The sequence below is a fragment of the Culicoides brevitarsis genome, chromosome 3, assembly GCF_036172545.1.
Source record: "Culicoides brevitarsis isolate CSIRO-B50_1 chromosome 3, AGI_CSIRO_Cbre_v1, whole genome shotgun sequence".
NCBI classification, from domain to species: domain Eukaryota; kingdom Metazoa; phylum Arthropoda; class Insecta; order Diptera; family Ceratopogonidae; genus Culicoides; species Culicoides brevitarsis.
In genome coordinates, this window is record NC_087087.1 from 4,380,637 (window position 1) to 4,404,172 (window position 23,536).

The 23,536-nt window shown below is 27.5% G+C and overlaps 6 protein-coding genes across 6 annotated transcripts; 2 read left to right on the forward strand and 4 right to left on the reverse strand.

Moving 5' to 3' along the window:
* Positions 1–11: 11 nt before the first annotated feature.
* On the reverse strand, positions 12–2,118 carry LOC134833971 (twinfilin). Its single transcript, XM_063848480.1, has 5 exons — positions 1,977–2,118; positions 1,828–1,905; positions 1,580–1,691; positions 859–1,522; positions 12–231 (listed from the first exon to the last, which is right to left on the reverse strand). The coding sequence occupies exons 1-5, from the start codon at positions 1,999–2,001 to the stop codon at positions 79–81; spliced, it is 1,032 nt and encodes a 343-aa protein (XP_063704550.1). The 5' UTR covers positions 2,002–2,118; the 3' UTR covers positions 12–78.
* Positions 2,119–3,271: 1,153 nt separating this feature from the next.
* LOC134833771 (protein VAC14 homolog) lies at positions 3,272–6,622 on the forward strand. Its single transcript, XM_063848212.1, has 3 exons — positions 3,272–3,446; positions 3,510–5,330; positions 6,472–6,622. The coding sequence occupies exons 1-3, from the start codon at positions 3,349–3,351 to the stop codon at positions 6,620–6,622; spliced, it is 2,070 nt and encodes a 689-aa protein (XP_063704282.1). The 5' UTR covers positions 3,272–3,348.
* A 5-nt stretch (positions 6,623–6,627) lies between these two features.
* Positions 6,628–7,375, reverse strand: LOC134833772 (transmembrane protein 208). Its single transcript, XM_063848213.1, has one exon. It carries the CDS (start codon positions 7,275–7,277, stop codon positions 6,750–6,752), a length of 528 nt encoding a protein of 175 aa, XP_063704283.1. The 5' UTR covers positions 7,278–7,375; the 3' UTR covers positions 6,628–6,749.
* Positions 7,376–7,474: 99 nt separating this feature from the next.
* LOC134833773 (uncharacterized) lies at positions 7,475–7,923 on the reverse strand. Its single transcript, XM_063848215.1, has 2 exons — positions 7,709–7,923; positions 7,475–7,636 (listed from the first exon to the last, which is right to left on the reverse strand). Exons 1-2 carry the CDS (start codon positions 7,865–7,867, stop codon positions 7,559–7,561), a joined length of 237 nt encoding a protein of 78 aa, XP_063704285.1. The 5' UTR covers positions 7,868–7,923; the 3' UTR covers positions 7,475–7,558.
* Positions 7,924–9,204: 1,281 nt separating this feature from the next.
* Positions 9,205–10,874, forward strand: LOC134834328 (probable dolichyl pyrophosphate Glc1Man9GlcNAc2 alpha-1,3-glucosyltransferase). Its single transcript, XM_063848954.1, has 2 exons — positions 9,205–9,382; positions 9,437–10,874. Exons 1-2 carry the CDS (start codon positions 9,324–9,326, stop codon positions 10,848–10,850), a joined length of 1,473 nt encoding a protein of 490 aa, XP_063705024.1. The 5' UTR covers positions 9,205–9,323; the 3' UTR covers positions 10,851–10,874.
* Positions 10,875–12,327: 1,453 nt separating this feature from the next.
* Positions 12,328–16,085, reverse strand: LOC134835116 (ATP-dependent RNA helicase SUV3 homolog, mitochondrial). Its single transcript, XM_063849981.1, has 3 exons — positions 15,724–16,085; positions 15,161–15,664; positions 12,328–13,904 (listed from the first exon to the last, which is right to left on the reverse strand). Exons 1-3 carry the CDS (start codon positions 16,004–16,006, stop codon positions 12,376–12,378), a joined length of 2,316 nt encoding a protein of 771 aa, XP_063706051.1. The 5' UTR covers positions 16,007–16,085; the 3' UTR covers positions 12,328–12,375.
* Positions 16,086–23,536: the final 7,451 nt, after the last annotated feature.

Consider the following 23,536-nt stretch of genomic DNA (forward strand, 5'->3'; position numbering starts at 1 on the left):
ATTTTCGCGTTTTACATAGGAAGCATAGTGAATAAATTTTAAACGCACACAAAATTTTGAAAATGTGATAAAAACGCATTATTCGGGCGTTGTGGGCTTCGTCAGTCTCTTGGGACCCCGATTTGCGGGACCTTTGGGTTTGGCAAATGCAGGACGATGCAAAATTTTCTTCGGATGGATCTCCTCTTGCAAGAATTCTTCGGTTAATTCGCTTCCCGAATCGACTTCGATCTGAAAAATAAATTTTTATTGAGTTTTCGAAAAACTAAAAAGCTTTAGAAACAAATTTTTCGAAAATATAAGAAGCTTCAGAAAAAAAATATGAGAAGCTTTTCGAAAATTTTTTTTTTCGAAAATATGAGAAGCTTCGAAAAAAAATATGAGAAGCTTCAGATACAAATTTTTCGAAAATATGAGAAGCTTCAGATACAAATTTTTCGAAAATATGAGAAGCTTCAGATACAAATTTTTCGAAAATATGAAAAGCTTAAGAAACAAATTTTTCGAAAATATGAGAAGCTTCAGATACAAATTTTTCGAAAATATGAAAAGCTTCAGATACAAATTTTTCGAAAATATGAGAAGCTTCAGATAAAAATTTTTCGAAAATATAAGAAGCTTTAAATTCAAAATTTTCGAAAATATGAGAAGCTTCAGATAAAAATTTTTCGAAAATATAAGAAGCTTCAGATACAAATTTTTCGAAAATATGAGAAGCTTCAGATACAAATTTTTCGAAAATATGAGAAGCTTCAGAAACAAATTTTTCGAAAATATGAGAAGCTTCAGAAACAAATTTTTCGAAAATATGAGAAGCTTCAGAAACAAATTTTCGAAAATATGAGATTTTAAACTTACTTTTTTAGTTAATGTGATGCCATGCTCCTGAATTGTCTCCAAAAAGGGTCCCTTGCAACTCGAATACATCATGCGCTCTTTCACGCTGCACGAGTACCCCGGCATGGTATAAATAAACACAAATGCTTCCTGATAATCTCCTTCGTGTGTATGTTTGAACAAAAACAAGTGATATCTCCCACTGTCTTCGGGGACTTCTTTTGCCAATTTCGAAACTTCGACATTTCCCGCCTTAACAAGATGAATTTTTTCCTCCGCAAGATCTATGCGGAATTGCAAATAACTGTACGAGCCACGGACCATATCGCGCATCGCTTTACTCGCAGCTTCCGTGATGGGGAACAAAACGCCGCCTAAAGTTTGCTGCTTACTATCGACACTGATGTCAGTTTTAACTTCGTGCTTTCGCATCTCTTCCAATTCTTCTTCGCGACTCGTCAAGGGAGCTGGAGCTGCGAATGCCTTTTTGTGTTTCTGATATCCGTCGAAGGTTGTTTCATCGAGTTGTGTCGCATGGAATTCCTCTTTGATATGCGCCGAACCAAATTCCGTCTTTAACGTGGCTTTTGTCGAGGCGTAAAGCATTTTATCGCGAATTGCCGCTGTATCAGGTACCCAACTCAGGAGAAGCCAAGCGTAACCTAATGGTGTCTTCTCATCCAAACTAAAAACGTAAGTTATTAAAAATTCGGATTTTTAGTGAAAATCAGTGAAATCATACCGATATAAGATGTAACATGGAGTATCTGGCTTTATCAGGGGTTTCATAAAAGTATCGTAGTCCGAAGACCATGTTTTTTGCACCTGTTTGTGATCAACGAGTGTCAACTCCTCTGTAAGTATACATTGATAAAAATAGTGTTAATAAACTTCAATGAATGAATGGATGAATCATTCGAGCGTAAAAATAGCATCCGCCTCCATTCAGAATCACGTTACGCTCGAATGCATCGACATTTGACCTCTTACCGTTTTCAATGGAGATCTTTGCGACGCGCACTTTGCCATCTTTGCATTTGCTGAAGAATTTTATCAACTCAGGATTGGCTTTTGGAAAAAAAATCAACAAGAGAGAAAGTTGAGATAAAAATTTCTGAAGAACAAGAGATAAGACTTACATTTAATTCCGGTTTGGTGGGACATAATTTGGCAAGTTTAACAGGAATTGAGCAGGCAGTGAACTTATAATTTAGGATTTTATTTCAGAGGGACTTTGATTTAATGATAAATAATTTTTTTTATTGCAGATCGACGTCTTGTCTGCGGCAAAAGCGGATAGTGACTGTCATTCGTAAATTATTTGAAGTGTCAAATTGGAATGACTCATCAATGAAAAAAGTTGTAAATGACGAGAGCGCTTTTTGATTTTCAGTAAGGCAGGTAATTTAAAGTTGATTTTAGAAAAACTTGAATATAAAAAAAATTAAAAGATTTTTTGAATTTTCAGAATTAAAAAAATTTAAATAATTTTTTTTAAAGAATATTCAACACAATTAATGAAAAAAAAACTGAAGAATTACCTAATGCTATTTTTTCAGGAACTTACAGGCTCGATATTTCATACCTATTGGATTCAAAAAAATTGCTTGATGATCAAAAAACAAAAGATTATCCTTACTTTAGTATTCTTTCAAGTAAGATAAACTGAATTCTAACCAGCTTGAGATAAAAAAAAAACGAAACAAGCTATAACTAAAAAAGCTGAAGTATTTAATAGTATGACGTTGGTATTTCATTTGCAGAAACATCCTTCGTCAAAGTTCAGTAAATAATATTTGTCTTATCCGATGTGACATCCGAAACATGGAAGAAGACATTTTGCGTCTTCCTAAATCTAAAATTTCTAAAATTTTGCCAAAATCGTAAAATTTTAATTTTAAAACAACATTTGAACAAGGAAATTTCTTAAAATCAAAAAATACGCAACGTTATTTAACTCTTAAACGAAATTCTCAACCAATCGAAGTAATACACTTTTTCTGCCGATATGTTTGTTTGATAGTAGAAGATGCTTCGGTTATAGTACATTTACATGATCACAATTTAAAAATCTAATTGAAATAAGGAAAAGATTTGATGATCAAAAGCAGATGTTTATTGCTTTCAAAAAATAATATGCTGGCGAGGTTAAAAAGGAATAAGAAATTTTTTTATGGTCAACATTTTATTTTTTTTTTCAAGTGAACACGAGACAAATTCTTTCAAGTCAAAATCTTTAAATATAATTTCTGAAACAAAAATGCAACCAAGATGAAAAAATTTCTTAAAATTCAGAAAAAAATTAATTTTTCTTAAATTAACATAAAAAAAACTATAATAAAATAATTTTTTAAATTTATGATAAACTGACAGACCAAAAACATTCATAGTAGCATTTATTTTTTTTACGGAATGCCCTAAAAGTAAACAACAACCCAAAGTTTTTATCATCATCATCATTTTTCGTCAGATTTTCGCAAATTACAAATAACTATAAATCAGGTTCACACAATGCAGAGCATTTACGAGCCTTTGAGTGATTCCTGTGCCAAGGCATTAGGCGACAAAACTTACGAAAAACGTAAAATAGCAAGTAGTGAAATAGAAAAGTGAGTCTTATCTCTTTTTTCGCAAGAAATTTGCAATTTTATCTTTCATCAATTTTTTTTTAGAATGGTAATCGATTTCAATGCCAGCAAAAATTTCAATCAAATCAAAACCCTTTTAAATGTCGTAAAAACTGAATTTTGCTCGAACCGAGATCCGAACAAGAAAAAGGGCGGATTAATCGCAATGGCTTCAATTGCCATCGGATTAGGAAAAGATTGCGAAAAATATCTGAATGAAATTGTATTTCCCGTGTTAAATTGCTGCATGGATGGCGATGCCAAAGTTCGATATTCAGCAACAGAATCTTTGTACAATGTCGTTAAAATCGCAAGAACGAGCGTTTTAAAAGTTTTTCCTGAGATTTTTTCGTCGTTAGCGAAATTATCATCAGACCCGGATATTTCGGTGAAAAATGGAAGTGAATTATTGGATCGTTTACTGAAAGATGTCGTCACGGAATCCTATCAAAAGTTCGATTTGAACACTTTTTTACCTCTGATTCGTGAAAGAATTTATACGAAAAATAATTTTGCGCGACAATTTATTATTTCGTGGATTTCCGTGTTGAATGCTGTGCCCGAAATTAATATGGTAGTGCATTTACCTGAAATTTTGGATGGTTTATTTCAAATGTTGGATGACACAGCGACAGAAATTCAACGAATGAATGAAACGCTTCTCATGCAATTTTTGAGAAACGTTCGAAATGATCCCAATTCCGCTGATATTCCGAGTATGACGAACATTTTGATCGCTCATGCCCAATCGCAACACGAATTAATTCAGTTTACGGCAATTACGTGGCTTCGAGAGTTCGTGACGTTATCTGGACCAAAGATGCTTAAATTCTCAAGTGGGATTTTTCAAGCGATTCTTCCGTGTTTAGCTTATGATGACGACGCCAGGAAACATATTCGCGAATCAGCGATCGCCGTGAACACCGCTTTGCTTGAATTAGTAACGAAAAAGGAGGAAAAAGAGGAAAACTTGAAAAATTTGAATTTGAACGAAGTGATGCAAGTTTTGGGGCAATATTTAGTCAATAGTAGCGTTAATACAAAAGTTGCAGTTCTTCGATGGATTCATCATCTTTTCACGGAAATTCACGATGAAATGTCAGAACATGCGAATAATCTGAGTCCTGCTTTGTTAGATGTCTTATCTTCGGATTCATCAGACGACGTAGTTCTCGAGAGCTTAATTGTCCTCGCGGAAATCGTAAATAGCACGAAATCCAAAGGAGATGATGTTCATCGTGCCCAATATCGAAATTTCCTCGTAAATCTTTTAACTTGCTTCAAAAAGGAGAAAAATCTTCTTGAAAAACGCGGAAATCTCATAATTCGTCAACTTTGTGTCCTTTTGAATGCGAAAAAAATCTACCAAACTTTCTCGGAAATTCTTCAAGAAGAAGTCACGAATTTGCATTTTAGTTCGACGATGGTTCGAACGTTAAATTCCATCCTCTTGACCTCGCCTGAACTCTACGAGCTACGAACTTCCCTGAAAGACACCAAAAATGACGAAGCCAGTTCGAAACTCTTCGTTTGCCTTTATCGTTCGTGGGCGAATTGTCCCGTTAGTACGTTGGCGCTTTGCATTTTGGGACATGCTTATTTGCACGTTTCGCAACTCGTTGGGATTTTCAGTGAAATTGAGATAACGGTTGATTTGTTGGAAGAAGTTGATAAATTGGTGCAATTGTTAGAATCGCCGATTTTTGCAACGTTGAGACTAACGTTGGTTTCGCACGAGAATCAAGCCGATGCGCAATATTTGGCTCAAGCGTTGTACGGGATATTGATGCTGTTGCCGCAAACGGAGGCGTTTCATTTGCTGAAGAATCGGTTGCAGTGTGTGCCGAATTATTGGGGACAAGCAAGGTGAGTTTTTAAATTGTTTTTTAAAATAAAAAAAAAAAAATTAATAAAAATTAATTAAAATTTGACGTTAAAAATTGAAAAAAAAAAATTAAAAAATATTTAAAGTTAACAAAAATAAAAAAATAAAAACATTTAAAAAATAAAATTTTTAACATTTAAATTTTTACTTTTTTTAATTTTTTAACTATTTAAAAAAAAATAAATTCAAAAAAAAAAAAAATTTAAACTGAAATTTTTTTTTATAATTTAAATTTAAATATTTTTTTTTATATTTTCATTTAAAAAAATTTTTTTGAAGTTTTTTAATTTTTTAAACTTAAAAAAAATTAAATATTAAAATTTTTGTATTTGAAATTATTTTACAAATTTTGTATAAATACAAAATTAATTTTAAAAAAAAATATATATTAAAATTAATGAAAATCAAACGTTAAAAAAATTAAAAATATTTAGAAAAAAATAATTTTAATTAAATTAAAAAAAAATCAAGATAAAATTTTTAAAATTTTAAAGTAAAACAATTTTCAAAGAAATTAAAAAAAAAATATTTTATAATTTTAAATTTTTTAAACTTGATGAATTTAATGAAAATTTTCATAAAACATGAAAAATGAGAATGAAAAAATTTTTTATTTTATTATTTTATTTTTAATTATATTTATGTTTATTTTTAATTTTATTTTTTGAAAATGTTTTAAATAATTAATAAAAAAAAAATTTTTTTTAATTTAAAAAAAATTATAAAAAATTCTGTTTCTCAAAAATTGAAGAAAATGTATGAAAAAATTTTTAAGAAACAAAAATGAACAAAATAATTTTAAAAAGCTTTTGTATATTTTCTTCAATTTTTGGGAGTTAATTTTTTTTTTATTTTTTTTTTTTGGAAATTTTTCGAAATTTTTTTTTTATAAAAAGAACTTTAATGATAATATTTTTATTTAAAAATTTTAATCAAAAATTTTTTACATGAAAATATTTAAAAAAAAATTTACCTAAAATAGAAAATACTGAAATTAAAAATAAAATAAATAAAATAAAATAAAATAAAATAAAAATAAATTTTTAAAATATCCAAAAATAATTTTTGTCAAAAAAAAAAAAAAATTAAAAAATAATTAATCAATTTTTTAAATTTTTTTAGCGCTTCAAAAAATCAAGCATCCGAAGCGAGTCACAAATACATCAACTTTGACGACTTATTGGAACACTTCAAAAAAGTTCAAGCCTTGCATCGAACTCACAAACAGGAACAAAGAAAACTAAACATTCAATTATGGGAACGCAGCAAGTAGTAAAAAATTTAAGAGTCAAAACTGAATTTTATTAACAGAAAAAAAAAATAAAATGCAAAAAAATATAAAAATTTAACATTCCCAGCAGCCACACAATTTTTCTATTAAAATTTTTTTTTAATTTTTTTTATCGAACGTTCGTTCGTTTCATCCTCCGTTCAAGTTTTTTCTGCTTTTTATCGTCAACTTGTTCGGGTTTTTCGTCTTTTTGCTGCAACCAAGGTTGAATGACGCTGCCCCAAAGCATGTAAAGAGCTCTCAACGGCGCAAAGAGCAAAGCCCACCAAAAGTAATGCGAGAAAATCGAGAGCAGCATCGTGCCTGACGTGAGAATTATGACATCTTTAACGTGTTCTGCGATGCCTCCTTCCATATTGAGATCCGTGCCGGCATCCAAAACTTGCCCAGTTTCCGTAATGTTCGGTCGAGACATCATTTCCATGAATTTGTAGGACGCGATTTGAGCTAAAAGTGAAATTACTGTCAGCGTTATCGTGCCCCATGATGATAACGAGCCGAAAATCAACTGCAACAAGAAGTAAGCGACGGCAGATCCCGAAATCATGTAAAGATAGAACTTTAGTGTGGCTTTATTTTCTTCGACAATTTGTTTGGCGCCCTTCGTGCCTTGCTTTCCGGGCTTTTTCGACTCCATGACGCTGAGAATTTAAAAAAATCCGAAAGAAATCCAAAAAATTTTGAGTGTTTTGGAAAAATTGACACGTAACGAACTGTCAAAATTCGACACTGTGAAAAAATCATGAGGAATTCCCATGGAAGTGTCATGCATGAAATTAAAAATTTTTAAAATTTGCTTTGAAATTGAAAATTTTTAAGGAAAAAATTGAAAAATTAATTCCTAAAATAATCTACAATTTATTTACAATTGTCTCAAAAATCGATTTTAGCTCAAATTTTGTTTGAAATTTCTTAAAATTATTTTTTCTCAGGTTTTTCGGTCTCATCGCTCGGAAATATTGTGTGCAAAACTCTCCCGATAACCTTCTTTGGAGCCTAAAAATTATCGAAAAATTGATTAAAAATTTATATTTTTCTGTTTTTATCGAATCAAAAGGAAATTTTTACCTCAACAGCGACATTGACGATCTTTCGTTCGTGAGCAGGAACCAATTCTTCGACGTACTGCATTCGTTGCCAACCGATGTGAGCACAAATGACGAACGGGATCATCACGATGGCGACGAGATTTCTCTTGAAGAAAGATTGTTTCGGAGTGTTATCCATTTTTTTAAAGAAATTTGAATTTTTTGCGTGCAGAGCGAATAAAAATGTAAACAAGAAACAGCTGAGCGGTGAAAAGGATGATACAAGTGAGAATTTTGTTACTTTTTTAGCTAAACTTCAAACTTTAATGCTAAAATTTAATAATTTTGATTTTTTTAAAAAAATAATTTTTGAAAATTTTTTATGAAATTGAAAAAAATTTTTTTTTAATTTAATTTTTTGAAAATAAATTTAATTTAAAAAAAAAATAAAAATACCTAATAAAGTTTTTTAAAAAAATTTAAAAAATATATTATTTTTCAATAAAAATTAATTAAAATTAGAAATTAAATCAATTTAAATAAAAAATAATTCAAGAAAATACTGAAATTAAAATTTTTTAAAAATAAAAAATAATTTTAATAAAAAAAAATAAAACAAAATGAATTAATTTTTTTTGTTATTATTAATTCTTTAATTAAATTCAATTAAAATTGAAAAAATTTTAAAAAATTTAAAAAAAAATAATAATTTAAAAAAATTTAAAATTTTAACAAAATTTAAAAAAATTTTAACTTTAAAAAAAAATTTTAAATATTTTAATTAAAATAAAATTTAATAGAATTAGAATGAAAAGGAATCTTAAAAAATTAATTTTTAATAAATTGAGAGATAATTTTTAAATTTTTTTAATATTTAAAAAAAATAAAATAAATATTTAAATAAAAATTAATTTTTGAAAATACTGAAATTTGTCAAAAAAAAAAACAATAAAAATTTAAAATTTTTAACTAATGAAAAATAATTTTAATAAAAAAATTAAATTAAATAAAAAAAATAAATTAATTAAAAATGAAAAATAAAAAAATTATATGAATATTAAAAAAATTAAAAAAAAAATTTATAAAAAAATAAATGATAAAAAATTTAATTAAACTTAAAACGTTGAAATTTTTTTAAAAAAATAATTTTATTAAAATTCATTTAAATTAATTAAATTTAATAAAATTTAATAGAATAAGAAAAATAAAAAATAGTAAAAATATCAGAAAAAATTTTTAAACGTAATTTTATAATAAATTGAGAAATAATCAAAAATTACTCATTATATAATTTTTTTGAGGAAAAAAAAAATAAAATTTTTAACCTATAATTTTAAAAATTTTCTTAAAAATTAAAAAAATCAAATTTTAAAAAATCATAAAAAATTAAAAAAATCAAATTTTAATTAAATAATTACTAAAATAAATTTTAAAATTATTTTTTTTTACAGAAATAAATTTAAAAAGACAATTCAACGAAACATTGGAGACAAAAAATCAACTTGCATCCCCCTAATTCGACGTTTCATTCATAAAAATGCCTTATCAAAACATTTGTTTGTAAAAATTTCATCCAAATATTGCTGACGTTACTTTTCAACCATCACAAAAAATCATCAAATCCATTAATTTCACATCTAATTTCCCGTTTCAAGATGTTTTGGACGATATTTGGCGCTATTACGGGCTTGAAACTCCTCTTAATGCCGGCTTAGTAAGTAAATTTCACCAAAATTTCAACATTCTTCACATAAAATTCTCTTTTTAGCTTCTCAACCGACTTTGAAGTTCACCGAAATTGGCTCGCACTGACACATTCCCTACCTCTGAGCAAATGGTATTACGAAGCAACCAGCATTTGGACCCTTGACTATCCCCCGCTCTTCGCATATTTCGAATGGATGCTCTCGCAAATCGCATTTTTCTTCGACCCGGCGATGCTTGACGTGGAAAATTTGGATTACGCTTCGCCGATGACTGTAATTTTCCAAAGATTGAGTGTAATTGTCACGGATGTCGTTTACGCGCTCGGCGTGAAAGCCTGTTTGGATGCCATGAACTTGGAAAAATCGAAAAAACTCATCGGAGCGGGACTTTTATTGGGAAATATCGGCTTGTTGATGGTCGATCACGTGCATTTTCAGTACAATGGACTCTTATTTGGGATTATGTTGCTGAGTATCGCGCGAATTTTGCAGGAAAAATATTTGCAAGCTGCTTTTTACTTCGCTTATTTGCTCCATATGAAGCATATTTACATTTATATCGCTCCGGTATACGGAATTTACCTTTTTAAGGTCTATTGTCTCGGAAAAAGAGGAAATTTCTTCCTAAATTTGACGAAATTGGGCCTTGTAGTTGTTTCGGTGACGGCAATCTCGTTGGGACCTTTCGTAAATCACATTCCGCAACTCGTGGCGCGACTTTTTCCGTTTAAACGAGGCTTGTCGCACGCTTATTGGGCTCCCAACTTCTGGGCTGTGTACAATTTCATCGATAAATTCGCCGCAATTCTCATGAAAAGGAAAGGAGATGTCGCCGCAGGCACCGGAGGACTCGTTAAAACGTACGAACATCAAATTTTGCCACAAATTTCGCCTTTAATGACTTTTTTGATCACATTTCTCGCCATGTTGCCGATCATTGTGAAATTATTTTTCGTTAAAAACGCCTCGCCTCGAATTTTCATCAAAGCAGTGACCTTGTGTGCTTGCACTTCGTTCCTTTTCGGATGGCATGTGCACGAAAAAGCGATTTTATTGGTGCTGATTCCGCTTTCGTTGCTTTCCGTTGTCGAGAAATTCGATGCACGGATGAGTTTGTTCCTTGGGACTGTCGGATATTATTCGCTTTTTCCACTTTTGTTCAAGACGAATTTAATTTTCATCAAAATTGGGTTGTTTGGAGCTTATACGGCGCTTACGGTGATTGCTTTTCAAGGGATTTTTAATAAAAAATGTCTTTTGAGGCATCATGAGGTGCTGTACCTGATGGGACTTTTGGGATTGTTCGTTTATGAAAATTTCTTCCATTATTTGTTGAAATTTAATTTAGTTTTTCCGTTTTTGCCGTTGATGTTGACGAGCGTTTATTGCGCGGTAGGAGTGCTGTACTTTTGGCTGATTTATTACGTGGATTTTTTGAGGTTGAGTAGTTCTGAAATTAAAGTTAAGACGAAATAAAGTTAATTTTATAAATATAAAAAATTTGTTTTTAATTTTATCGTTTTGTTCTCTCATAAATTTCTGCAAAATTGAATAATTTTTAAGAAAAAAAAATATTTTTTTAATTAATTTTATTTAAAAATTTATTTTAAATTTAATTTAATTTATTTAATCAATTTTTAGTTGGAAAAAATTAAAAATTTAAAAAATAAAAAGTTATTACAATTTTTAAAAATATCAAAAAATTTATTAAAGAAAAGTTTAAACTTGAATAAAAAATCAAATGAATTTATTTACCTTTTGATTAAAAAAATATATCATATCAAAAAAAAAAAAAAAATTAAATTTTATTAAAAATTTTAACAGAGCAAAAAAAAATTAATTAAATTAAAAAATTAAAATAAAAAAAATAATTAAAAAAAAAAAAATAATTAAAATTAGAAGTTAAATTTAAAAATTATTTAAATTAAAAAATAAAATAATTAAATATTTTAATTAATTAAAAACAATTTAAAATAAAAAATATTAAATATTTAAAATAAAAAAATAAACAAATTAATTTTTGAAGAATTTTTATATCAATATATCGATATTTTATCAAATTTAATTTGTTTTTTTCAATTGAAAATTAACAAATTTAAAATTAATCTCAATGAAAAATTTTATATTTTTATGTATTTCTTTTGAAATTTTCTTTTTGGATTGTGACGAAAAAAAAATTATGAATAAAAATTAAAAAAAAAGTATAATAAATTTTCATACAAAAAAATAATTTAAAAAATAAAAAAAATTAATAAAATAAAAAAAAATTAAAAATTAATCTAAAGTTTTATAAAATAAAAAATATTTTTTAATTTTTTAGAAATTTTAAAATTTAAAAAAAAATTTTAATTGAACTTTATTTAAACTTTTTTTATTATTTTTATCAAATGAAAATTTTTAATGAAAAAAAAAATAATCTCAAAAAATTTGTTATTTTTTTAAATTTTTTTATCTTTGTAAAAAAAATTCTTAAAAAAAATTGAATTTACATATATAAAATATTTGATATTTGGAAGAAGATTTTAATTTTTTTTTTTAATTTTCTGTGATGAGAAATTTTTTTTTGTGAATTTTTTAACGAAAATAATTAAAAACTGAAAGCTTCTTTGAAAATTAAAATATTTCATTTGTATATTAAATTTTTTTGAAGAAAAATTCATTTTTTTATATTTTATTTTCACGATAATCCAAAGAGGTATTTCAAGAAAAATAAAAAAAAAAATTAAAAATAAAAAAAAATAATTTTTAAATTAAAAAAAAGAAAGGCAAAAAAATATTTAAAAAAAAGTTAAAATTAATCAATTAATTTAAAATAATATTTTACAAAAAAAATTAAAATTTTCTCTAATATTTTTTTTATAAAATAATTTAAATTTCTTTTTTTTTTTTTTAAATTTTGATACTTCTCTTAAATTTTTTTTTCTGAAAATTCTCAAAAAAGACAAAATTTATAATTGAATAATTGTCATCTACTTTATTACCCTAAAAAAAATCCTAAACTCTACTTTTTCCTCCCTCTTCTCCCGCTTCCGCCAACATGAAAGGGCCCATCGTCGTCATTATTTGAATTATTCTCATTCGCACTCCATTCTTTCTTCAACATTTCCAACATCTCAGGCGTCAACAAACCCTGTTCAATGAGTTTTTTCGACAACTTCCCATATTTCAACGGACTTTTCGACATTTCCTTCCCTCTTCTTTGCATCTTTTCATCATCTGAGAAGAACCCGTCTTCAAAGAGACTTTTCGTGACATTAACCGTATTTCTGTTGTACTGATTTTTCCGCGTACTTAAGGCAAAACTATCCTCATCGGGAGTATTTGACGAGATCGGGGTCTCGGAATTCTTCAAAAGTTTCGTAATTTGGAAGACGCCTTGTTGGATTATTTGGTCGAGTTCCTTTTGCATGTCTCTAACGAGTTTCGCGTCGGGGAAAATATCCATAAATCGGTAACTGAGCCACAAATACAAGTCCAAAGTGTCGAAAACAGCTTCCAAATTGACTAAATCGACGATGGTTTTTGGCATGCTCCATGGCCAAGCGACGTGGGTCGATAACCAATCGAACGTCACGGGCTCATTTTTGCTATATTGACGCGCGTATTTCAAAAACATCGAACAAACGAGCGGCATTTTGCGATTTATTGGCGCACAACAGAAAACATAACGAGCACGAAGCGGCAACGGGACATGTTGGATCATTTCCGCGAGAAATTTGAAGTCGTCAATGTTGCACATGAAATAAAGCGAGTCGTCGACAGTCGAAAGTGTGATAAAAATATCGATCAAATTACTCAACGACGAGTTTGGCAAATGAAAAGCGTACAATTCGATCTGATCTGCCGTCGGATGAAGTCCTGCTTGCGTAATTGGCTCCGTCGGGCTTGCCAGAAGCTTATTTAACGTCGGCAAATCTTCGTGTTTGTAAGTTGTGACATACCCGTGTTCCCATTGAGTCCCATATCTGCCCGCTCGACCTGCGATTTGCAAGGCTTGCGACACCGAAATCGTATCCATCTCCTTTTCGCCCTTTTCGTTGACCATCGGCTTGATTAAAGAGTAAAAAATGACGCGACGAATGCTCAAATTGAGACCCATCCCGATTGCGTCGGTAGCTACCATGACTTTGCAACTGTTGTTCACATCATTAAATTTCGCGGATTGAGCGATTTTAGTGTTCGGGGGGAGACTTCCGTAAATTACAGCAACTTCTTTGCCGCTTGCTTCGATTTGTCGCGACACGGAGTAAATGTCGTTTTTGCTGAAACACACGATACAATCGCCGGGTTGAACGTTGTTTAAGGAGCCAAGAGCGGTTTTTTCGATTGTGAGACTTGTGAGGCGTTTGTAATGACGAATTTCGAGAGTTTCGCCGGTTATGTCGCATAAACGTTGGAGCAATTGAGCTGTTCCGGGTTCGCCACAAACGTGGATTTCGTCAGCAATTAAGCCGAGAAAGGCACGAGTCCAGGCCCATCCTCGTCCTGGGTCTTTTATTTGTTGGATTTCATCGATTACAGCTACTTCGTCTAAAAAAATAAAATTAAATTTAATTTAAATAAAAAATTTTAATTAATTTTTTTTTTAATTTTTTCATGTAAAAAAAAATATTTATTATTTTAAAAAATATTTTTACTTTAATAAATAATTTTTTTTATTATAAAATAAAAAACTCAATTTAAGAAAAAAAATTAGAACAATAAAAAATTGAAAAAAAAAAATTTCTTCATTAAATATTTAAAGATAATAAAAAAATATTTTTTTTTAAATCCTCTAAAAATTTTTTTAATTTTTTTTATTATTTTTTAAAATTTAAATTGAATTTTAAATTGAATTTTTGTCAAAATTATTTTCAGATTATTTATAAATTTTTAAAAGAATTAAAAAAAATTATTTAGGTTCAATTTTAAAGCGTTAAAAATTTACTCAAGACTTGAACATTTCAGAAAAAAATATTTTTTTTCTTCAAAAAATGAAAATTGATGCATTTTTTTAATATATTTATTTTTTCTTTAAAAATTAAGATTTTTCTTTTGAATAAAATAGTTAATAATGAATTAAATAATAAAAATCATAAAAAAATTTATTTCTATTAAATTTTAGAAATTCTATTTATGAAAAAAATAAATTTTTGTCTTAAAAATAAAAATTATCTTTAAAAGTGAAAATTTTTAAACAAAATAAAAAAAAATAAAAATTAAAAATTTCTTTTCAGAAATCAAATTTTCTTATAGAAAATTTAAAAAATTAAATTTATCTTCAAAATCAAATATTTTTATATAGAAATTGTTTTTTTTCTTCTTGAAAATGAACTTTTATTTAATAAAAATTATTTTTAAAAATTAATTTTTCATAAAAAATTTTTTAAAATTTTTATTTTTAAAAATAAAATTTATCTTTAAGTTTAAAAGTTTTTTCATAAAATCTTAAAAACTTTTTTACAAATATTGAAAGTTTCATTACACAAATTTATTTTTCTCATAAAAATATCAAAAAATGAAATTAATTTAAATTTTTTTTTAAATCTTGGAAAAAAATTTAATTAAAAAAAATATTTTTGAAAAATATGAAATTTAAAAAATAAAAAAATCATTAAATTTTGAATCTAAAGAAAATTTTTTTAAAAAATGAAAAAAAAATCATAAAATTACTTCATTAAGAAATTTAATTTTTTTATCAAAATTTTATAAAATTAAAATTTTTCGTTACAAAAAAATGCACATAAAAAATAATTTTTTTCAAAAAATGAAAAATTTCTCATCAAAATTCAATTTTTAAAACTTACATGGAGTATTAACCGACGTCATTTCCACAGTACACGAAACATGCGGCGACGGATTTCCCTCTCCTTGTGCAAATTTTCTCTCTTCTCCCGTCACTAAATCGCAATCCGTCCCGCTTGCATTGATTTTGTGATAAACTTCTTGCGCCAACAACTTCAATGGTCCGCAATAAACCCCGGATTTCGCCTTTGCGAATCGCTGCATCGCATGATACGTCTTTCCCGAATTCGTGGGTCCCGAATGAAAAATAATTTTCCGATTTATCGCTCTCGCACTCGGATACCAATTTGCGGGTTCACGCAAATCCGAGATTTTCTTCAAGTCATCCATGCAATCGAGATGCGGAAAAATTTGCTTCGCGTGTCGCAGAAAGTACGGAAAGAGATCCGTTGGATGACCGGCGCCTTGAAGGATGTCACTAATTGTGATGTGCAAATCGACGGGCAGGGATTCCATTTCCATGCAATATTTGCGGAAACTCATGAAGGCGGTTTGTTGAAAACTCTCTAAAATTTACGAAAAATCATAAAAAAATAATTTTTTAAGGAAAATTTTAAAAATTTACCATCAAGAGCATTTTCCAAGCACAAATTCCGGATTTCCTTTTGATGCGTAAACTGATTCAGGATCTTCAGAAGGGCAGTTTTGTCGATTTTTCCCGATAGTTCGGCGCCAACGTTGATGTCATCGGGCGATGGTTTGATGGGAACGGGAGTCACAAGTTGCGAGAGGTCGACTTTGTTCTTTTTGCCTCTTGTGTGAACGAGGAATGGCTGAAATTGGCGTGAAACACGGAGGTTTGTCAGTGATTTGCACAAATTAGCAAGAGATTGGGGTCGACGGATCATTTTGGATGCGCTTTGCACTCGAACTTTGGTTATTGCGACTTAAATTACGTAAAATTTAAGGAAATTTATTTTTGGAAAGTGCATGTAAACAAATCAGCATGATGACTGATATCAATTTCATTCGTCTCAAAAGCAAAGAAATTCGCTTTTTTGCTGATTCAGAGACAGAAATTCTGTTTATCAATTTTATACGACTCAAAATTAGTTTCAATTCTCGCCGCATTGATTTTTATTTTATTTAAAAAATAATTTTTTATTTTATTTAATTTATTTTTTGATTTAATTTAATTATTTTTTATTTATTTTATTTTTAATTTATTTAAAAAAATTTTAATTTATTTTATTTTTAATTTTTAATTTAACTTTAATTTATTTTTCATTTAACGTAATTATTTATTTTATTTTTAATTTATTTAAAATTTTTTTTCTTGCCTAAATTTAATTTTCTAATTTTTTAATTAAGTTAAAAATAATTATTAATTAATTTTTTTTTAATTTAATTTATTTTTTTTATTTATCAAATATTTTGTTTTTAAATTATTTCTTTAAAATTTTAAAAAATTTTTTTGTTTAAATTTAATTTTTAATTTTTTTTTTAAAATTAATTGAAAAAATTATTAATTTATTTTTTTTTATTTTCAGACTTTAAAAAACTTATTATTTATTTTTATTAAAAAAATTTAAAAAACTAAGGATAAAAAATATGTAATAAACTACAAAAAATCTTAACTTTTCATTGAAAGTTCATGAAAACTCATTAAAAATGCAATTTTTGTCGATTTTTTGATTCACTTTTTGTCATTTGCTTCACTTGTATTGCAAACAAGAATCGTTCAAACTCAAATATAATTTTAAAGAACAAATAAATGTTTAGTGAAGATCATCCTGTTCTAATTTTCCACATTTCTTCTCAATTTTTGTCATTTTTCACACATTTCCTCATACAAAAAGACCAAAGAATGCGCTTTTATTGAGACTTTCTTTTTGAATAAGAGAAAAATTACTTTTTTTTCTTCTAAATTGTCATTTCCTCGCAACAACGAGCCATACACATGATGCAAATCGTAATTGCAGGAAACAATGTGTGTCTGTCAATGTAACGAAACAAAAAATTTTCTTTCTAAAGTAATTTTGCACAACAGAAAAAAAAGTTCTTGCGAGTGTAATTCTGTGAAAAGTTGCATGAAGATTTCCATTCTGGATCTGCAGCAGCAGCAGTAGCAACAACAGCGAAGTAATGTTGTTTGCTTTTGTCTTTTTAAACTTTTATAGAAAATGTCTTTTGTCTCTCATCTCATGCAACTTCTGCTTATAGTTATGGTTTCCCGGAGTAAAGTCACTGTCTTTGTAATGTAAAACTTTCATGAGTGTGAGGAAAATGATGCAAACAAAAGTTTTTTCCCGTACTCTGACTTTTTTCTTTTATTTTATGATGATGATTATTATTATTTTTTCCTTGACACTTTCACACAAATGATACACTTTTGACATTGTCAAATGTTTCTTCGGAGCTCTTTTTCTTCTTTCTCATATTGCTATTATTTTTATTATATCATTTTATTTATTCACGAAAGAAAACTTTTTTGAATGCTTCGTTTTTTTTTATCTAATGCATTTTGAAGATATTTATGTGATAAAAAATGCGTTTTTGTTCCTGTCTGTCTGATGAGGATTTTTTACAAAAGCGCATTTTGAAACAAAATCTTAAAATTTTTTTGCAAAATTTAATAAATTATTTAATTAAACATTAAATTATTTTTAATTATAACAAAGATATAATCGAGGTTTTAATAAATTTTTAAAATATGGAGAGAATTTTTCTTCAATATTAAATATTTCGAAATTTCAAATTATTTTTTTTTTTTTTTGAAAAATATTAAAGACCGAATGAATTCTGTTGAAAATCATTTGAACTGAGCGAATTCACTTTAGAATGGAAAATGGTTATACTTGTGAAAGATGTCAATTAAGGTCCTCTTTACTGAAAAATATTACTTTTCTATGTTACTGAGCAATTTTTTGTTGGTTGCGATATAGAAATAGAAGCATGTTTTTGTTTTTGTACTTGATGTAATCTGAAAAAAAAATTGATTATTGTCTTTCCAATCTTCTCTAATGTGCCTTTTTGCGTTTGCCTCTATCACAGTACACTTTAGTTTACGAGATTGAAGTCTCATCGTCAGATATACCCCTCATCGATCCTTCTTAGTTTTATCCCAATGAATAGTTTCATAATGTCGGGATCATTTTCATTAGTGACAGTTTCTTTCAAGGTATATTCTTTTTTTTTTTTAATAGAAATAGATTTTTTTTGATACATCGAAAGTATGCTGAAGCTTCTTTATCAAATCCTTCCGTTTTTTTTAATTTAGTTGATCCTTGAATATCTTTTAATCGTATTTTAAGTTAAACCTCGATATTCCTGAAAAAAAAATTTAAAAAAAATTAATGTATCCAAAAAAATTAAAATACGCTCAAGTACCTAATTCATTTCACGACAACTTTCAATTTCTTCTTCGTAAATAACTCACCTGGCATCTCCATAACGCAACATCTCCATAAGACGAAGACGCGGTAAAACTTTTTTCCCCGAAAAAGATTTTTATTAGACCCAAGGCATGAATATATTTCTGCCATAAATTAATTAAAAAAATTTACATGACGTGCGACTCTCTTCAGGTATGTGTTATGTGAAAACCTTAAAACAATAGAGAAAAGAAAGAAAATATAATGAAAAGAGCTAATTAATTATAAATTACACTACCGTTAGTAGTTGTTAAGCTCGTACATTATTACTATTTATTTCTTGAAAAAAAAAAATCTTTTGTAATTTTTGGGGAAAGACAAATTTTAATGAGTTTTTGGTTCTTGTGTCTCGACATGTAATTTTCTTTGTAATATAAAATTACGAGTTTAAGACAAAATTAAGTGCACAGCATCTCACGTTAAATGAGATTTTTCGAGAGTTCTTTATATGAAATTAGATTTAAAATTTCATATTGCACAAAGTCAGCTTCAAGGTTTTCGTGTGAAAAAAGAGCTTGAAGCTATTTTTGGGTCAAATTCGAATACATTGTCTAACAAAACCGACCCATGGATTATTTTAATATACCATGTGTTCCAATTGGTTTGCTTCGGAGAATCAATAATATGCTAATATCCGAATTCGGGGCGACTATAAGTAGGATAATCTTGTTGAATATTTTATGGTTCGTTTTGGCGAAGGTTATCTCTTAAAAATTTTCTGTAGTAGAAATGGAAGTTTTTCTGTTTTTGATAAATTTGTGAAAATTTTGTAATAAAAATCAACAAAAAATGACTTTTGTGGAAATTTTTTCTTAATTTCATCAATTTTTGAATCTATTAAAAATAAAAAAATATCAAAAAGTTTAAAAAATTTCTTTTAATCTTCATTAAAATGAAATTTTGATAAAATTTTCATTTTTAAAAGTTCAAACAGGTTTTGTTTATACTCAAAATTTGATTTTGAATCACGTGCATTTTATCATTAATCAATGAAAAAATTACTACAGAATTTTAAAATCATTATTTATCGCTTTTTATAAATTAGCGCGAATGAAAATTATCAGTCTGAACGATCTTTTGACACGCTTAACACATTTTTTTACAAAGAGACGTAATTTAGTATTCAGTCAAAAATGAAACTTACCTGTTTTGTTTTTTCCGTTCTCCTAATTTTTCCTTTTATCTCCATCTGTGAGAAGACAAAAAATCAAACTTTGTTCAATAATCGTCGCATTCCCGGCGGAAATCACACAGAAAAGGACGAACTTTATTCCGTAAAGATCCGCGGAATAAAATGCTCCAATATCGATCCAGTTGCCTTCACAAACGTCACTTGCAGACTTCGTGCTGTTCGCGGCCATCAAGGTGTACTTGACGTCGCATTCACATACAACAATATCCCGCGTCTCTCGACAACATATCAACTTTTTTATCGCAACTCCAACGGGCGCTACATGAATTACTTCGTTGACATCACCGTGGATTACTGCAAAATTAACTCGGGGAATTTGGATGTGCAATCGTTCGCGATAAAGCTCTTCCTGAATCTCTTCAACAAGTATGACACGGCAATTATGAATGGATGTCCATGTAAGATTTTTTTTGGAAAACAAAAAAAAAATAAATTAATGGCTTTTCAATTCTCAGTGAATGGCAAGGGAAATTACATGAATTTCGAGATCGACAAGGTTAAGCAAAATGTTCTCCCGAATATCGTTCCGGCGGGAGATTTTATTTTTTATGCCAAAATGTTTGATACAGCTTCGAAAAAGAAACTTTTTGACATTGAGTTGAATGCCCAAGTCAAATCTACGAATCCAATGATGCAATTATCCATGCTGAATATGGGATAAGTTATTTTTTCTTTTGATCGATATCTTGTAAATTTTGACAGTTTTTAAATGAGGCGTATTAAAATGAGAAAATCTTTAAAAGTTGATTTTCACATTTTAATACGCCTCATTTAAAAAACTGTCAAAATTTAAAAAATTTCGATTCGATTAAATGATATTTCTTTTTCGATTCGATCTCGAAGTTAATTGATCATCGATCTTTTGATCAGTTTTTTTCCGAATCAAGTTATTCAGTTAAATTAACAAGTCGAAAACTTTTTTTCAATCAAAAATCAAATTTATACTTACTATCAACATAATTTGTCTAAAATATATGACTTTCCGGTTTTAATAACGAATTGCCTCATATCGCCATAGAAGTTATTTGCATCCACGTGTTCGTTTAAAATTGTTATCATCAACGATATCTTCCATTATTGTAACGTTGTGACCTAAATATAGCTGAGAGGCAAACAATAAACTGTCTGTCGACAATATCTTGATGATGGTACGATGACTGTCTAAGTGTTCATGATTTTTATTTTTATGCAAACAACTGGAAAATATGATTATTCAAGCAAAATTTAGTGACATTTCACTATGATGATTTTTTTTGTGCTACTGCTTTTTTCTTTATGCCATAATAATAAAAGAAATGTTTGTGACAGTTATTACTGTTTATATCGAGATGAAAAATATATTTATATGAAAAGCTGTGTGGGTTTGTATCGGAATTAATATATGGTTGGCATTTGAGTAATGACGAGAAAAAATGTACTTTGGAGGCTTTGGTTTTTCCGTGGATACTTTTGGTAAGTATAAATTAAAAACTATTAAGAAAATTTTTTTTTTAGGGTAATTTTTATCAAGGTCCATAAAACATAAAAACTTATTTTTTAGAAATTTTTTCATAAGTCAAAGTCAAATTAAGGTCAAATTACAAAAATTAATTAAAAAAAAAAATAAATAAATAAAGAAAAAAATAATTTTTTTCATGAAATCTTTTATTTTTAAATCAAGCAAGAATAAAAATTAATTGTTAAATAAATAATAAAAATGAAATTTAATTAATATTTATTTACTTAATTAAAAATTTAATTAATAAAAAAATTAAATAAATTTAAGAGAAAATAAATTTTTGTACAAATTAAATTTTAAATTAAGTAAAAATTTTGACTTAAAAAAAATATTTTTTCTTTAAACTTTAAGATTTTTAAATATTAAAAAAAAAAATTGTAAAAATTAAATTTTTATTTAAATTAAGAAAACTTAAAGAAAAAAATATTTTTTTTAAACTTAAAATTTTCAAAATTTAAAAAAAAATCTTAACCAAACTTTGAATGATCTTTAATAATAAAAGATAAAAAATACGCTTACCTCACTAATTTGAATAAGTTTCCTTGATGAGTCCTTGCAAACTTATTTTTTTGCAAATATTTCTGCCATGATGTATTTCTGTCCTGCTGTTTTTAGTGCCATACACAATATTTTTTCACTTGTTCAGTTAAATATTTACTGACTGCGATAAAACATTTTTCTGGCTTGTTGTCTTTTATCTCGAAATTTTCCATGTAAATTTATTCCGCCAGCAGCTTCTTTCTCATTCCAATTTCCAAAAAACTGTTCGAGGTGTTGATTGTTGTATCGGTAAACTATTAAATGTTTATAATAAATTTAGAATCAAAACATGACAATTTTGGTAGAGAGAGAGAGAGAAGGGGAAATGATTTAACATTTACAACCAGTAGGCACGATTGTTTCTCTATTTAATAGATTTCAATAACAAAAGCCATTATATCACAACAATGCTTTGTTTTGTTAGTTACATACTTTGCATTAATTAGAACTTGATAATAATGCAAACTTAGCGTTGTTTGTAATGTAATACATTGTAGATCATTACAGCGGCGCGTGAGGAAAGTTCATTTTCGGGTCATAAACGATGAACTTCTAATAATAATAATATTCGAGAAATGAGAAAAAATTACTCGAGGCTCTGTTTATTTTCAAAATATATACTAAAATTACAATCATAATTATCTAAACATCATCATTATTATTATATTTGGTTTTGAAACGGCTCAATATTATTGAAATTATTTGTTTTAATGATATTTTATAAATGTTCGTGAGTATTATGAAACATTTTGTAATTTCATTTCTCAATTTAAGAAATGGAAGGAAGTTATTAAAAAAATGGCGGGAAAATTTTTTAGGTTAAAAAATTTTTTTGGTTAAGTTTTTTAAACTTTTATTGGATATAAAGTCAAATATAAAAACCTAACTTCCATAATTTTTAAAAATAATAATAAAAATTTTCTTAAAATTTACTTATTAGCTAAAGTCAAAATATTAATAATAATACATATGTAATATATAAATAAAAAAGCGCGGGAAAAAAATTTAAGTTGAAATTCAAAAGTTTTTGACTTAAAAGCTGAAGAATAAGTCAAATGAAGTGGTATACAAAAACTTATTTTGCAAAATTTGTTTGAATTTTCAAAAATTTTTAATTGTCTTCTTCAAAAAAAGATCGAGAAAATGACTTATTGAAACATAACCTCAAATATTATAGAGCAATTTTATTCAAGCTGAAGCTTAAGTTTTATGAGTTTTTCTTAAATTTTAAGTTAAAAGTTTTAAAATTATTAATTTTAGTAAACATTTATCCAAAAATAACAAAAAATAAACATTTTAAAAATTTTATTAAGAAAAGGGCGGGAAAAAATTTTATGTCGAAATTTAAATTTTTCGACCTCAAGCTTTTAAAACGAATCAAATTAAGTCGTATACATAACCTTATTTTGCAAAATATTTTTTTGAATTATTTCTTTAAAAAATTTTTGGAGCATTGACTTATTAAACATAACCTCAAATTGTTAAATGTTTTTTGTTAAAATCTTATTTAAGACTAAAAAGTTAATTTTATCAAATAAAAAATTATTTTAATAATATTTTAAATGAAAAATATCAAAAAATCTCAAATAATTCCACAAAACTTTCCATTTTTCATTTTCCATAAACTAAAATTTGTTCCCATTCATAGAAAATTTCTCAAATCACGTTTTTCTCTGTACAAAACTAACGCAGGGCATCTATTGAGTAATGACCTAAATTTAATTTAACAATCTGCCTGACCTGATTTAATGCATGTAATCCTTTTTGATATATC

Bases quoted from the DNA above. Each gene is read 5' to 3' on its own strand.
- LOC134833771 (XM_063848212.1), top strand. From the start codon at position 3,349: ATGCAGAGCATTTACGAGCCTTTGAGTGATTCCTGTGCCAAGGCATTA. The intron at 3,447-3,509 runs GTGAGTCTTATC...ATTTTTTTTTAG, and splicing joins GCAAGTAGTGAAATAGAAAA to AATGGTAATCGATTTCAATG. The intron at 5,331-6,471 runs GTGAGTTTTTAA...AAATTTTTTTAG, and splicing joins AATTATTGGGGACAAGCAAG to CGCTTCAAAAAATCAAGCAT.
- LOC134835116 (XM_063849981.1), bottom strand. From the start codon at position 16,006: ATGATCCGTCGACCCCAATCTCTTGCTAATTTGTGCAAATCACTGACA. The intron at 15,665-15,723 runs GTAAATTTTTAA...CGTAAATTTTAG, and splicing joins CTTGGAAAATGCTCTTGATG to AGAGTTTTCAACAAACCGCC. The intron at 13,905-15,160 runs GTAAGTTTTAAA...TTATTTTTTTAG, and splicing joins GACGTCGGTTAATACTCCAT to ACGAAGTAGCTGTAATCGAT.
- LOC134833773 (XM_063848215.1), bottom strand. From the start codon at position 7,867: ATGGATAACACTCCGAAACAATCTTTCTTCAAGAGAAATCTCGTCGCC. The intron at 7,637-7,708 runs GTAAAAATTTCC...GATAATTTTTAG, and splicing joins TCGTCAATGTCGCTGTTGAG to GCTCCAAAGAAGGTTATCGG.
- LOC134834328 (XM_063848954.1), top strand. From the start codon at position 9,324: ATGTTTTGGACGATATTTGGCGCTATTACGGGCTTGAAACTCCTCTTA. The intron at 9,383-9,436 runs GTAAGTAAATTT...TTCTCTTTTTAG, and splicing joins CTCCTCTTAATGCCGGCTTA to CTTCTCAACCGACTTTGAAG.
- LOC134833971 (XM_063848480.1), bottom strand. From the start codon at position 2,001: ATGTCCCACCAAACCGGAATTAAAT. The intron at 1,692-1,827 runs GTAAGAGGTCAA...GTATACTTACAG, and splicing joins AAAGATCTCCATTGAAAACG to AGGAGTTGACACTCGTTGAT. The intron at 232-858 runs GTAAGTTTAAAA...TTTATTTTTCAG, and splicing joins GCATCACATTAACTAAAAAA to ATCGAAGTCGATTCGGGAAG.
- LOC134833772 (XM_063848213.1), bottom strand. From the start codon at position 7,277: ATGGAGTCGAAAAAGCCCGGAAAGCAAGGCACGAAGGGCGCCAAACAA.